This window comes from Hyperoodon ampullatus (assembly GCF_949752795.1).
Source record: "Hyperoodon ampullatus genome assembly, chromosome: 19".
In the NCBI taxonomy this organism is placed as follows: Eukaryota; Metazoa; Chordata; class Mammalia; order Artiodactyla; family Ziphiidae; genus Hyperoodon; species Hyperoodon ampullatus.
Window position 1 is genome coordinate 43,236,710 of NC_136932.1, and position 12,074 is coordinate 43,248,783.

General features: G+C 55.2%; 1 protein-coding gene across 4 annotated transcripts; it reads right to left on the reverse strand.

Annotated features, from left to right (window-relative positions):
- Positions 1 to 4,838: 4,838 nt before the first annotated feature.
- On the reverse strand, positions 4,839 to 10,014 carry SERPINF2 (serpin family F member 2; the record flags this gene model as incomplete). 4 transcript variants are annotated; one of them, XM_079725082.1, is made up of 9 exons in its annotated part: positions 4,839 to 5,251; positions 5,879 to 6,083; positions 7,568 to 7,710; positions 8,155 to 8,358; positions 8,505 to 8,648; positions 9,105 to 9,291; positions 9,586 to 9,648; positions 9,770 to 9,808; positions 9,952 to 10,014. In XM_079725082.1, 9 exons carry the CDS (start codon positions 10,012 to 10,014, stop codon positions 4,839 to 4,841), a joined length of 1,461 nt encoding a protein of 486 aa, XP_079581208.1. The 4 variants fall into 4 exon arrangements, with proteins under 4 accessions (XP_079581208.1, XP_079581207.1, XP_079581206.1 ...); XM_079725081.1 differs by having other exon boundaries at positions 9,105 to 9,306; XM_079725080.1 differs by having other exon boundaries at positions 9,105 to 9,306; positions 9,749 to 9,808.
- Between the last annotated feature and the right edge of the window lie 2,060 nt (positions 10,015 to 12,074).

A 12,074-nucleotide genomic window follows, 5' to 3' on the forward strand; every position in this document is an offset into this window, starting at 1 on the left:
CTTAAAAAACAAATGTAAACACAGATACACAACAGGAAAAAATGTAAATATTTTAGAAAAATATATAGATGGATTTCTCTGTGATCTCTCAGTAGGAAAGTTTTTTTAGACAAGACACCAAAGAAAGCACAAATTATAAAAGATTGATAAATTTGGCACTAAAATCAAAAACTTATTTTCATGAACAGATACCATAAAACAAAATGAAAAGACAAGCCTCACACTAAGAGAAAATATTTGTAACACAGATAACTGACAAAAAAAGATTACTAACTATAATACAGAAAGAACTACAAATAAATTTTTAAAAAAAGAAAGAAGAAAACAATGCAGCAGAAAAATAGGCCCAGGTAATTCACAGATGAAGACTCCTGAGTGGCCAATAAATTTACAAAAAGATGTTTTTCACCCTCAATCAGGGGAATGCAGATTAAATACTTTGATAAGTGTATTTCACACTCATCAGATGGGCGAAATTGAAACACCTGACAATACCAAGTATTGGTGATCATGTGGACGGCCAGGATCTCTTAGGCCCTCCTTATGAGAACATAAATTGATACAACCCCTTTGAAGAACAATCTGGCAACCAATGGCAAGGTTGTGCATAACCTTATGTGGCAGCCCTGGCAGTGAAAGATGGAAAACCCAAACCCACAGCTCAGCAATTCCACTCCTAAACGTGAGCCGAAAAGACTCTGCACAAGTGCACAAGGATGTAGCAAGAATATTACAGCAGCACTCTGTAATGGCAAAAAAAAAAAAAAAAAAAAGAAAGCTCCCTCAATGTCCAGCAACGGGAGATTAGATAAGGGGTGGGAAAAAAAAAAAAGCCTACAGCGATGAGAAATACTAAAGGGAAGCCACTTAACACAGATTCATCTCCCAATATGAAGTGATGCCAAGTTGCAGGATGATACATTTGTGGAAGGTTTAAAGACACACAGAATGATACTATTAATATATACCACTCAGGGATTAAAACTCATGGGGTGAATGTAAAAGAAATGCATGAAAATAATAAAAAACTAATTCAGGATGATGGTTTTGGGGGCAGGGGAAGGGTTGAGGAAGGGAATGTAGGACTATCAGTATACTGAGAATATTTTTTAAGCTGGACAGTGGTCTTATATGATTTATTATACCCTTTGTATGTCCTAATTATTTATAATTACTTATAAAGAAAGAAGATTTCTCTTTCTTCCGAGTAGCGTGAAAGCAGTGTGTCCCACGCCTGCCAAAGGAGAGGGCCTGCACTGGTGCTTTTCAAGGACTAGGCTCCTGCAGGCAGCCCCTCTCCTGCCTAATCAATGTAATCCTTCTCTGAAGGACCATTCCACAGCCTTTAAACAGCATGTGCTACTCCCTTCTTCAAAGACTCTTCCTTTATTGCCGCATCCCCTAAAGCTACCGTCCATTTCGCCTTCCTCCCTCCCAGACATGCGGGAAAGAACTATTTACTCTTAGCGCCTTTCCTTCCTCACTCTCCAACTTGCTTCTGTGCCCAGTTCTCCTTTGAAATTGCTGTCGCCAAGTTCACGGGTGACGTCTGCGTTGACCACCAAATGGACATCTCTGCCCTCGGCAGCAGGCGGCAAACTGTCCCTCCTTGAAACCCTGACTCCCCACACGCTCTCATTTTTCTCGCACCTCAAAAGCCCCATCTTCTCCATCTTCCTTGCTGGCTTGATTCTGGGACACCTTTTCTTCTCTCTCCATCTACATCTCCTCTTAGGTGATTTCTGCCAGTTCCATAACTTTCAATGCATCTGTGAGCTCCCAAATATATACTTCCAGCCCAATTTGACATAGCCACATGGATGCCCAGCATGTAAGAGGAACATACAATTCATCATCCAAACACTTCTAAGCACAAAAGCGGGTGCTGTGAATTAAGCTGGAACCACAGACATAACTCAAACCATCCCAGGGAAGACTGGGACATATGGTCACCCTATATTAGTGTGGCATTTCAGTCATGTTCAAAATGGAAATCTCCAATCAAACAATCTGCAATCCTAAAATCTGTCCCTCACTCTGATTCCCATCTCAGTAAAACCCATTTTTCTCAACACAAAAATCCGGGGATTTGAATGATGAGCCCCACCATCCTTGACTCTTTCCTCTCCCTCATCTGCCATACAGTCTATGCACAAATTCTATAACGTCTACCTGCAAAATATACCTGAAGTCTGACCACTTTCCTGCATTTCCAGAGCCAGCAGCCTGGGCCAAGCCACCCATGTCTCTTGCCGGCTAACCAGCCTCCCTCCTCCTGCATTTGTGCCTCTAAGTCTGTTCTCCTCACAGAAGCCAAATGAGCCTTCTAGAGCTTACCCTCAGACCATGGTGCCCCTCAGTTAAAGCCTTCCACAGGGACTTCCCTGGTGGCACAGTGGTAAAGACTTCATGCTCCCAATGCAGGGGGCCAGGGTTCGATCCCTGGTCAGGGAACTAGATCCCACATGCATGCCGCAACTAAGAGTTCACCTGCTGCAAATAAGGAGTCCACCTGCCGCAACTAAGGAGTCCACCTGCCACGACTAAGACCCCGTGCAACCAAACAAATAAATTTAAAAAAAAAAAGCCTTCCACAGTGAATGAATAATTGCCATCCCCAACGACATGGATGAATCTCACAAACAGGAGGTTGAATGAAAGAAGCCAGGCACCAGGGAGAACAGACTGCACGATTCCTTTACATAAAGTTCAAAACCAGAGAAAACTAGTCTGTTATCAGAAGCCAGGAGAGTGAGTACTGTTTGTTGATCTGAGTACTGGTTTCACTTTGTTCGTGAAACAAATTCATTATGCTTAGGTACATTTATGACTTGTGTACTTGGCATACTATAGCTTCAACCCCAAATTTTAACTTGTTTATTGTTTAGACCATTCTACCACCAGATTTAGGCTCTGGGGGTTAGAGGTCTTGTTGTCTTTTTCATTGCTGCAGCCCCAGAGCCTGGGGAACTGCTGGGCACACAGAAAGCACTTGACTAGTATTTACAGGACAGAGGATGCAGTTAAGGCAGCCAGACCGGCAGCACGGAGAACCCGGGAGGTGACAGCCGTGACCCTCGGGAGTGATGATGAGATCCAAACCGTGGCTAGAGCCCAAATGGAGAGGAAGAGAGAGCTGAGAAAAACGCAGGAGGTAAAATTAAGCTGGTGGGCTTGCTGATTTAACTTTCCAGTAGTCTCTTACCTCTCCTAAGATAACAACAGTCTTTACAGTGGCCCTAAATCCCTCAGCGGTCTGTCCTCAGCTCCTCTCTGATTCCTTCCTACATCTCCCCCCTCACCCCCTCCACTCCAGCCCCACGGATCTCCTGCTCATCCTGAACCTTTTGAGCAGCTCCCACTCCTCTGCCCAGGACACTCTTCCCCAGGACGTCCCCATAGTACCCACCCTTGCCTCCTTCTAGTCTCTGCTCCAAAAGTCACCTCCTCCGGGAGGCCCTCCTTGCTTTATTTCTCACCAGAGCTCTCACCACCCTCTGACATACCATGTATTTCACTGTTGATTTATTTCCCATCTCCACACACTGCTGGTCTGTAAGAAGCGAGATCCCATCCTAGGGACTTGCTCTTAACCACCGCACTACAGGGCCGCAGGTGGCTGCTGCCACATGGACACCCTGCACTCACAGACAAGGGCTGCCCCCAGCCCTGTGCCAAGGTGCCCCCAATTGCTTCCCCCAAATCCTCAGGCGCTGACAGCCTCCAGCTGGAGCCAGTGCTCCCGGCAGCCTGCCCGCCCCCGTCTGGCGGGCGCCAGCTCCAGGCAGAAGGGCTGGCATGTAATTAGAAACTCCTCAAGCTCCGTAATTGCCAGTTCTTCTCCCAAACCAGGAGGCTGGTGCTATTTTGAGTCGCCTTTGTTGCCGGCTGCCTGAGGTCTGTAGAGAGGAACGGGCTGAGAGCAGAGCCAGGCTGGCAAGGGGGTGGCCCTGGGCAGGGCTGGTGAAGTCAGAGGGATGGCATGGTGGAGAAGGGCTGGCGAGTGGCCAGAGGCCAAACGTGGCACAGAGAGGGCTGCTGCTCCTGGGGGCCCAGCCCGTGGCCTCCTCCCGCCTTCCTCCAGCCCCCTGCTCCCACCCATGCCCCAAACAGTGACATCACAGCAGACAGGCCCATTCATTCTTTATTCAGGTGGCATAAAAATCACTACAAAAACTTTACAAAAGAGCCTTCGGGAGCTAATGCCCCCCACCCCTCGGCCACTGAGACACCAGGCAGGGGGGACAGAGGGGAGAGGAAAAAAGGGGAGTCCCGGCAGTGTTGGTACCTCCGAGGACCAGCGGGGAGACTGAGGCGACGGGGTGGGCTGGAGGCTGGTGGGTCTTGGGCAGCTCAGGGCAGAGGCAGTTGCGTGGGGTGCTCGACCTCCACCCACATGTTTAACCCCACGACAGTGCTCGGCACCCCCGGGCCACCCCGTCTCCCCAGCCTGATGTCCACTCCTCCCCGGCCCTCCGTCTCTGGTAAACAGGTGTGGAGGCGACCCAGCCAACTTAGGGAATAACCTACCTACCTTCCTGACAAAAATGAATCCACAGCTGCCCTCCCGCCCAAGCCCCAGACGAGGACACCCCCTGAGCCCCTTTGGAAGAAATGACGTGGGATCAAGGCCCATGGTTCCCGGATGCCCGCCCTCCTCCCAGCGCCGCCCCTCCCCAAACTCCCCAAGAGGAGACGAGAGAGTGGCTGCCCTCCTCCCCTCTCCCAGACTGCGCCCCAGGCCCCCGCCCGCAATCCCACAAAGCTGTTTGGAAAGAGCCACATGAGTTGAGAGGCTGGTCCAAGCAGGGACTCGGGCTGCTGGCGGCCACAGCCCCTCACTTGGGGCTGCTAGGTTGGGGGTAATCCTCCTCCGAGGGGGGCGCAAGTTTTAAGTCAGGGTCGAAGGGCTTGTCTCCGCGGGGGAAGACTTTCTGGTGCTGGGAAAGGTCCCTGTTGTCAGGGGAGTCCTGCTGCTCCTTGAGCTCCGGCTGCACGCCAGGATTGGGGTTCCTCACACTGCCCACAAAGAGGGGCAGGCTCGTGCTGTCCTCGAGGATGAAGAAGAGGAAGGGGCGGTTCACGCTGAAGGAGGAGAGGGACATGCGGGACATGGCCGTGCTGGTTGTCGCGGCCGCCTCCACGCCGGCCTCTCCGAGCTCCAGCGTGGACTGATGCTGCACGCTGGACACCACCAGGCTCTGGTCTGAGATCCCACGCAGGTCCGGGGCCTGGAACAGTTCCTGCAGGCCTGCCCAGGCCAGGAGATGGCTGGTCAGAGCTGCCTTCTGCCCCGTACGCTGCGTGGACCTGCCTGGGAGGGTGTCTGGCATCCCGGCCAGGGAACACCTTGAACCCACAGACTGCTGGTTAACTCCTATTTAACCTGCATGTATCAGCTTAAAGGTTCCTTCCTCCGGGAAGCCTTCCCCGAGCCCCTGCCCTGAAGTCCAGACAGATGCCTTTCCAATAGTTCCCTGGGTGGACTAGAGAGAAGCCCTCTGTCTTATCACTTAACGCTGAATTGTAAGTACCTGATTCCTCCTCTGCCGACCCCGTGAGACTCAGCTCTTTGTATGTGGTGGGTTCCTCGTGCCTCTTGCAGCAGAGTCAGCGAGGCTCACATGCCACCCCTGGCCCTCCACCCAGGATTCTTTGCGATGCTCAGTCTTGGGCAGAGCAGGTCCTCATTCCCTTGCCCCACCCCCTGCCCAGGACAGAGAGTCCGAGGGTGCATATCAAACCCTCTCACCTCCCTAAGCCCCAGAAAAGGCCAGGACACAAGTCTAGCTCTGACTCAGACCTGCCGGCTGGGGGCTTCCTCCTTACCCACCCCGTCCGGCTGAGCCGGGAGCTGTCCCACGCCCGGCCTCCTTACCCAGCTGGCTGAGGATGGCCACCAGGTCCATTTGGTATTTCAGATGCAGCTTAGGCAGCTGGACTGTGGTGGGCCTCTCCCGCAGCAAGGGCTGGTGCAGCATGCCCCAGCTCAGGTTAGCCAGCACCTGGGACACGTTCCACTCAAAATGGGTGGGCACGATGACCACAAAGCTCATGTTGTTCTTAAAGGGGAAATGAGCCACCTACAGACAAGGCAAGGAGACAGCATGAGGACCAGAAAGCACCCAGGCCGAGGTGGGGACTGGGCCAGCATCGCTTATGAGACAGTCCATCCTTCACAGGTGTGTGTGGGGTCTCCCTGAGCCTCCACTTCCTCACCTGTGGAGTAACACTACCTGCACACACTGCCGGCTGACATGTGACGGAAAGAGATAAGCTTTTAAAGCTTCTGGCCGAGTGTCTGCACATAGGCGGCGCTCACGCAGTAACTGGTAGTTTTCTCTCTCCTCCTCTGCTACCAGCTAGCCCGTGACTCAGGGTGAGGAACCCCCTGTGTCCGCCTCTCAATTCCACGCATACAATGGACCAGGTTGCCCTAGCAGAGGAGCCGCTGCCAAGGGTGGTACCCTATCCACTCCTCTCTCCTCCATCAGTGACTTTGCCTGGCTGTGTATTTATACTGTGATTTGGGGTAAGAGTTCATGTGAACAGAGTTTCCGCAGCTAAAGAAGTGTGAAAACCACTGGGCTCCATGGGCTTTGGTGGATGTCACTCCTCGGGCTCCAGGCAGAGCACCCAGGGGGCAGGACCCCTGCGGCGGGAGGGGGAGTGCCAGTGTCTGGCTACCTGGGCCAGCCCGCAGAGGGCGGGCCAGACAAGAGGAAGACCAAGGAGGGCCAAGGATGGAGACGGAAGGGTGAAGGAAGTGTGGGCAGGACACAGCCTGGCAGGAAGGAGAACCAGATGGACCACGTGTCAGGGGGAACCGGAGAGAAGCTGGGACACTGCTCCAAGTGCCTGCCTCGCCCACAGCCCCTCTCAGAAGAGGCCTTGTGAAACTAACCAACACTGCCGTCTCAGCCACAGCCGACCGGCCCAGGGATCAGCCGCTTAGGCCAAGGGGACCATGTTTAGGCTGGAAGCAAGGGAGGCTGCACCTGAGATAGCCTGACATAGCACTCTCTCTAATCAGAATGTTCCATCAGGATGCTGACAAAGCCATCCCAATCAGATCCTCCCTTCCAAGGAGCACCGTGTGAGCGCTCAGGTCGCATCTCCCAGGCTTCAGGGTGCTGAGGCCCTGTGCTGCCCCACGACACATGGGTCCTTGTAATAAACCCCCATAACCAAAGATCACCTGGGACTCAACTCAGTGTCCCTTCCTCAAAGAAGGTTCCCTGACCACTCTAGCTAAAATACCTTTCCCCCCACTATCTGAAATTATCCTGTTGATTTATGTTTGCTCGTGCACTGTGTGTCTTCCCTCCCCAGAACAGGGATCTGGTTTCCTTGTGCTCCACTAAACTCGCAGTGCCTGGAGCCTCAGTTTCCTTGGATGCGGGCACAGCGAGACCTTTCAGAGCCACCTGCCCCAGTGATGTGACTGCAAGGAAGGTGGGGCACACCCCTGACCCCTGTGCCTGCTCCAGAGGTGCCCACTCCACAGGTGCCCACTCCTGTCTCCACCTCCCAGCACCCAAGCCCAGGCTGGGGAGTCAAGGGTGACCTGGATCTCAGGCTGCTCCAGCAGAAACCAGCGCAGCGGGTATGTGCGGGCTTGCATCATGTCCACCGGCACCGTGAACTGCTCGTCCAGGTGGAAAGTGTCTCTCCGCGTGAGATTCGGGTCGAACTTCCTCCTCCAGAAGCCTGAATCCAGCAGAGGGCAGGGGCCATATAGACTGGGACCAAGGTAGATTCTACCCCACCAGTCTCTTCCCCATCCCACCCAGAACCCATTTAAGGGATGAAAGGTGGAGGCTGAGGCGCCAGGGGGTGCTGTGCCAGGTGATACCCAGGTAATCTGAGGTCTGTTGTTCCCTGGAGCGATTGCAGAACCTGGGCTTGTGTTCTCCCCTGCCCTGCCCTGTTCCCAGGAACCTCCCCTGGGTCTTTTAAGACTCGGTTTCCTCCTAGGGAACTCTCTCCACAACAGCCCCATCCAGTTCCTGGGCCTCCGTCCTGCCACACCATTACCTGTCTCCTACCCTCTCGGCCCAGGCCTGGGGAGGAAGAGGGACCCTCAGAAAAAAGCGTGCCTACGGGGCAGGGGTAGGGTCTGCGGTCAGGGACCCGAGAAGGGGAGGAGCGCACCCTGGAAGTGGATGGCATTGAGGAGAAGCAACACTGTGTCATCTGGCAGATCTGAGAGGAAATCCTCAATCTTCCCCTCTGTGGCCTTCTTCACCCATTGGTTGATGTTTGCCAGGTCATCCCTCTTCCTTCCCGTCAGGCTCATGGGCTTTGCACCAAAGAGCTGTTCTGATTGTTCCAAGAAGTCCTCTCTGATGGGAAATCCTGCACAGAAGGGCCCACAGGCTGTTGCCAGGACTTGGGCCCCACAACCACCTGTGCTCCGACTGGCTGCCTGAGCCCACACCTGTCTCCCTCACCCCTGTCCACCCCAGGGCACAACCTAGGGAGTGTCTGCCACCAGCACCTACCTTTCTGCAGGTACATTCTGGCAGCCAATCGGAAAGCCCCAGGGCCCAGGTCCTGGCAGAGGCGGCTGAGCAGGTGGGGGAGGCAGGTCCCTGAGTCCACGTGCAGCACCTGCTGCAGCCTCTGTAGCGTTTGGTTCTGAGCACCTGGAGGGGACACAGCAGCTGTGGTCCTTCCCGCCCCCACTGCCCTCTCCCATCCCTCTTGAATACCTACAGTGAGCATGCCCACGAGACCACACTTTCTCCTCCCATATCCTGAACTGGTCTGAGGGACAGGACTCCCAAGTCTACTTTCATCTCTGTTGCTGCCAATCTGGGCAACCTCAGCCTATTGCCTTCCCTCTCTGGGGAAGGTCCCACAGTGAGACCCTCCAGTCCAACGGAGACATTGTACCTATCATATTCTTGCACAAAAATCACCAGAAGCACATCCTGGGCCCAATCCCTGGGATTCTCATTCACAGAGACTGGAGTCTGCATTTTTACCAAACATCCAAGTGACCCTGATGGAGGAACCACCTGCTCGTAAACTCTGGGGTAGGTAATGAGTTCCTACTGGCCTCCCAGCTCTGCTGGTCTGGACAGGTGCTCCCACAGTACCTAGTGCCAGGTGAGACAGTGCCAGGGCCACACTCAGAGGCGACAGGATCAGGTTGGGCCTGGTGGAGCTTCGGGCCACCAGGGAGAAGAGATCTGTGGTGAAGGCCATCATGGCCTGGGCCAGCCTGCGGGTCTGCTCCGGGTTTGGGGATCCCTTACAGTCTCCTGGGCCCTTCTTTGGGGCAGTCTGGCCACCAGGCTCCTGCAGGGACAGATTAGGGGTCAGTGGGGTCAAAGGGTCAGCTCCAGGTTCCGTGTTGAAGATCTCCCTCAAAGCCCCTGTGCTGGGGACAGCAGGGCCTTGTCCCAGTCCAGACATGGGCAATGGCATTCAGGGGACTAGGTCCCTTCCTCTGGTCCCTCCCACCCTCTCCCTTCAGGCCTCAGCCTCACTGCCACCCGTCCCCCATTTCCTTGCCCCTGCTGATGGCCCTCCTCCCTCAGGCCCCGCCCACTCTTCCCCAGCCCCACCTGGTTGTACCTGGTTGGCCAACTTGAGGAGGGAAAGTGGGGGTAGCTTCTGCTGGGTCTGCCCGCTCATCAGCTGAAGAAAGGAGGAAGCAGATGGAGAGCAACCCTTCCCACAGGTCTCCCCACCCTGCACCAGCCACAGGCGAGGCCCCCCTGGGGCCTTCCTCCCTGCCGTGCCTCTCTCTCCCCAGTACCTGCAGGCCCAAGGGCTCCATGGTGCTCACAGGAGAGAACTGTTGAGAAAGGAACGAGGAGAGGCGAGGGAACCCCTAAAGCCAAGACCTCCCTCGACCCTGCCCCCCTCCTCTTTGCCCGGGACCCCTGGCCTCTCCCGCTGCCACCTCCCCGCCCCACCCAGACCGCGGCCCAGGCTCACCGCTGAGCAGGGGCTTTGCAGGCAGGACACGCTGAGCACCAGGAGCCCCCAGAGCAGCGCCATGTTCCTGTGCGGGATGGGAAGCCTCCGTTCCTTCCTCGCGCCCACACCCGCCGTGGAATCCCACCCTCACGCTCACAGGCAGCCGAAGTCCTGAGCCATCACCAAGGAGGGGACAGCGACAGCGGCAGCACACACGCCCAAAGCACAGCACTCTGAGCGGTGAATTGCTTGAACTCCCCCCTGAATTGCTTTTTCCCCTTTGTGTTTTCTGGTTGTTCACTTTTCATGCACTGAAAATGTTTTTGTTCATAGGGGGAAAATATTACCCAAACAAAAAAATGTCCCCATTCTTCAAGGCCTGGTGTTGTGAGTCAGACCTGGGTTTGAATCCAGGCTGCGCCTCTTGGCAGAGGACGTAGGACATTTCCCTTAACCCCTCTGGGCTTTGCCTCATCTTGTAAAATGGTGGCGAAAGTCCCTACCTCTACCCATGTGTATTGCGGGGACCAACCTAAGTCAGTCTTTGTGAGCCCTGGCTACACGGCCTGGCACTCAGCAATGGCTGTTGTCAGTCTAGCCCAAGGGCCCTCTTCTGGGAGGCCTGCCCTGCAGCCTCCTCCGCACTGGGGCTCCCACCCCGGAGCTCCTACCCACTGGCTGCCCTTTGCTGGCTGGTCTGCTCTTGCCCACAAGGGTGGATGGGACTGTGGTCTCAGCAGGGGTGGTGGGCTGGGCCAGAGACTGGCCTTGTTGACCCAACAGCAGAGCCCAGTGAATGACTCTGGCCAGAGCCACCTTTGGACTTACGGAAACACAGGACCTGGCCCCCTCTCTGCCCCAGGCTGGCTCCGGGAAGCTAGGCTGGCGGGTGGGGATGGGCAGGTCTTGGTCCGGCCTCGGAGCAGGTCTCACACACAACCACCCCGCCCCCATCTCAAGCATCCTTCTATCACCCCTGGCCCCATCCCCATCCCACACAAGGACCCTTGGCCAGGGCCCTGATCGCCAACCTGGGCTTCTGAATCTTCCTGGCAAGAAAAGGCTTCCAGTCTTTCACTTCCCAGAGGGACTACCCCCAGAACCTCCGCCTTGGTTCCTCATTACCCCAGGAGACGGAGAAGTGACAGGCCTCCTGAATAAACTCAGCCCAGACCCCCTCGGCTAGGTGGGCAGCTCCAGGCCAAGCCACCCATCTTACCTCGGCAGGCTTCTCGCTGCTGCACACGATGTCCCTCTGGCCCCACTTGGGTGCTCCCCACGCTCTGCCCGGGTTCCAGCCAGCCCAGCTGAGCCCTCCCCTGCCACCAGGACCTTTGCTCTCAGCCAACCCCTGTTCCAATTGCTTTCTCTTCTGGTAAATATTGACCTGCACATCCGGTTAAACATTGATACGGGGACCAAAAACCCCTTTCCCACCAAAGCATCTAATACTGGGACAGCTACCTGGAACCCCCGTAGATGTGGGTCCCACTTGAGCCTGGAGAAAGGAGGTTCAGGAGACGGTCGATGAGGCTGTCCTCAGCCGGAGGGCAGATCCAGGAAGGACAGGGGCCTTCCAGTGACCCCGTGAAGTGAGAGGTTATCCCTGTCTTAGTCAGGCTCAGAGAAGCTATGTGACCTGCCCAAGGACACAGAGCTGGGCTCAGAGTTACATCCAGGTTCCTACTTCCAATGTCCTCTCCTCTCCCCCATAACTGCCTCCTCCTCCCAAGAGGAGGGAAGCGGAAGCTGCAAGAGACGACGCAGGGAACCCAGGATAGGATGATGCCCATCCTCAACCCTCACATGCCCAGGCTCCTGGTTGGATGCCTCCAGCCTGGATCCAGAAGGCAGGGGTGGGGAGAGAAAAGATGCAGAGGGACACAGCCTCTCCCAGCACCCTACTTCATCAGGAGCAATACCTCCTTACCCTCCTCAAGGGTGAGGGTTCTAGAAACTGGCCTGGGGCTGCACGAACCAGAAGCCCTGTACCCAGTACCGCCTGAAGAACAGTGATCAGGCTGCCTCCGCACCTCCTCACTCTCTCCTCGCTGTCCTGGAAGCTGCAGGGTTTCAACTTTTCCCCACCCTGGCACCGTCGTCAGGAAAAGCCTCACTCAGGGACCTCCCCAGTGGTCCAG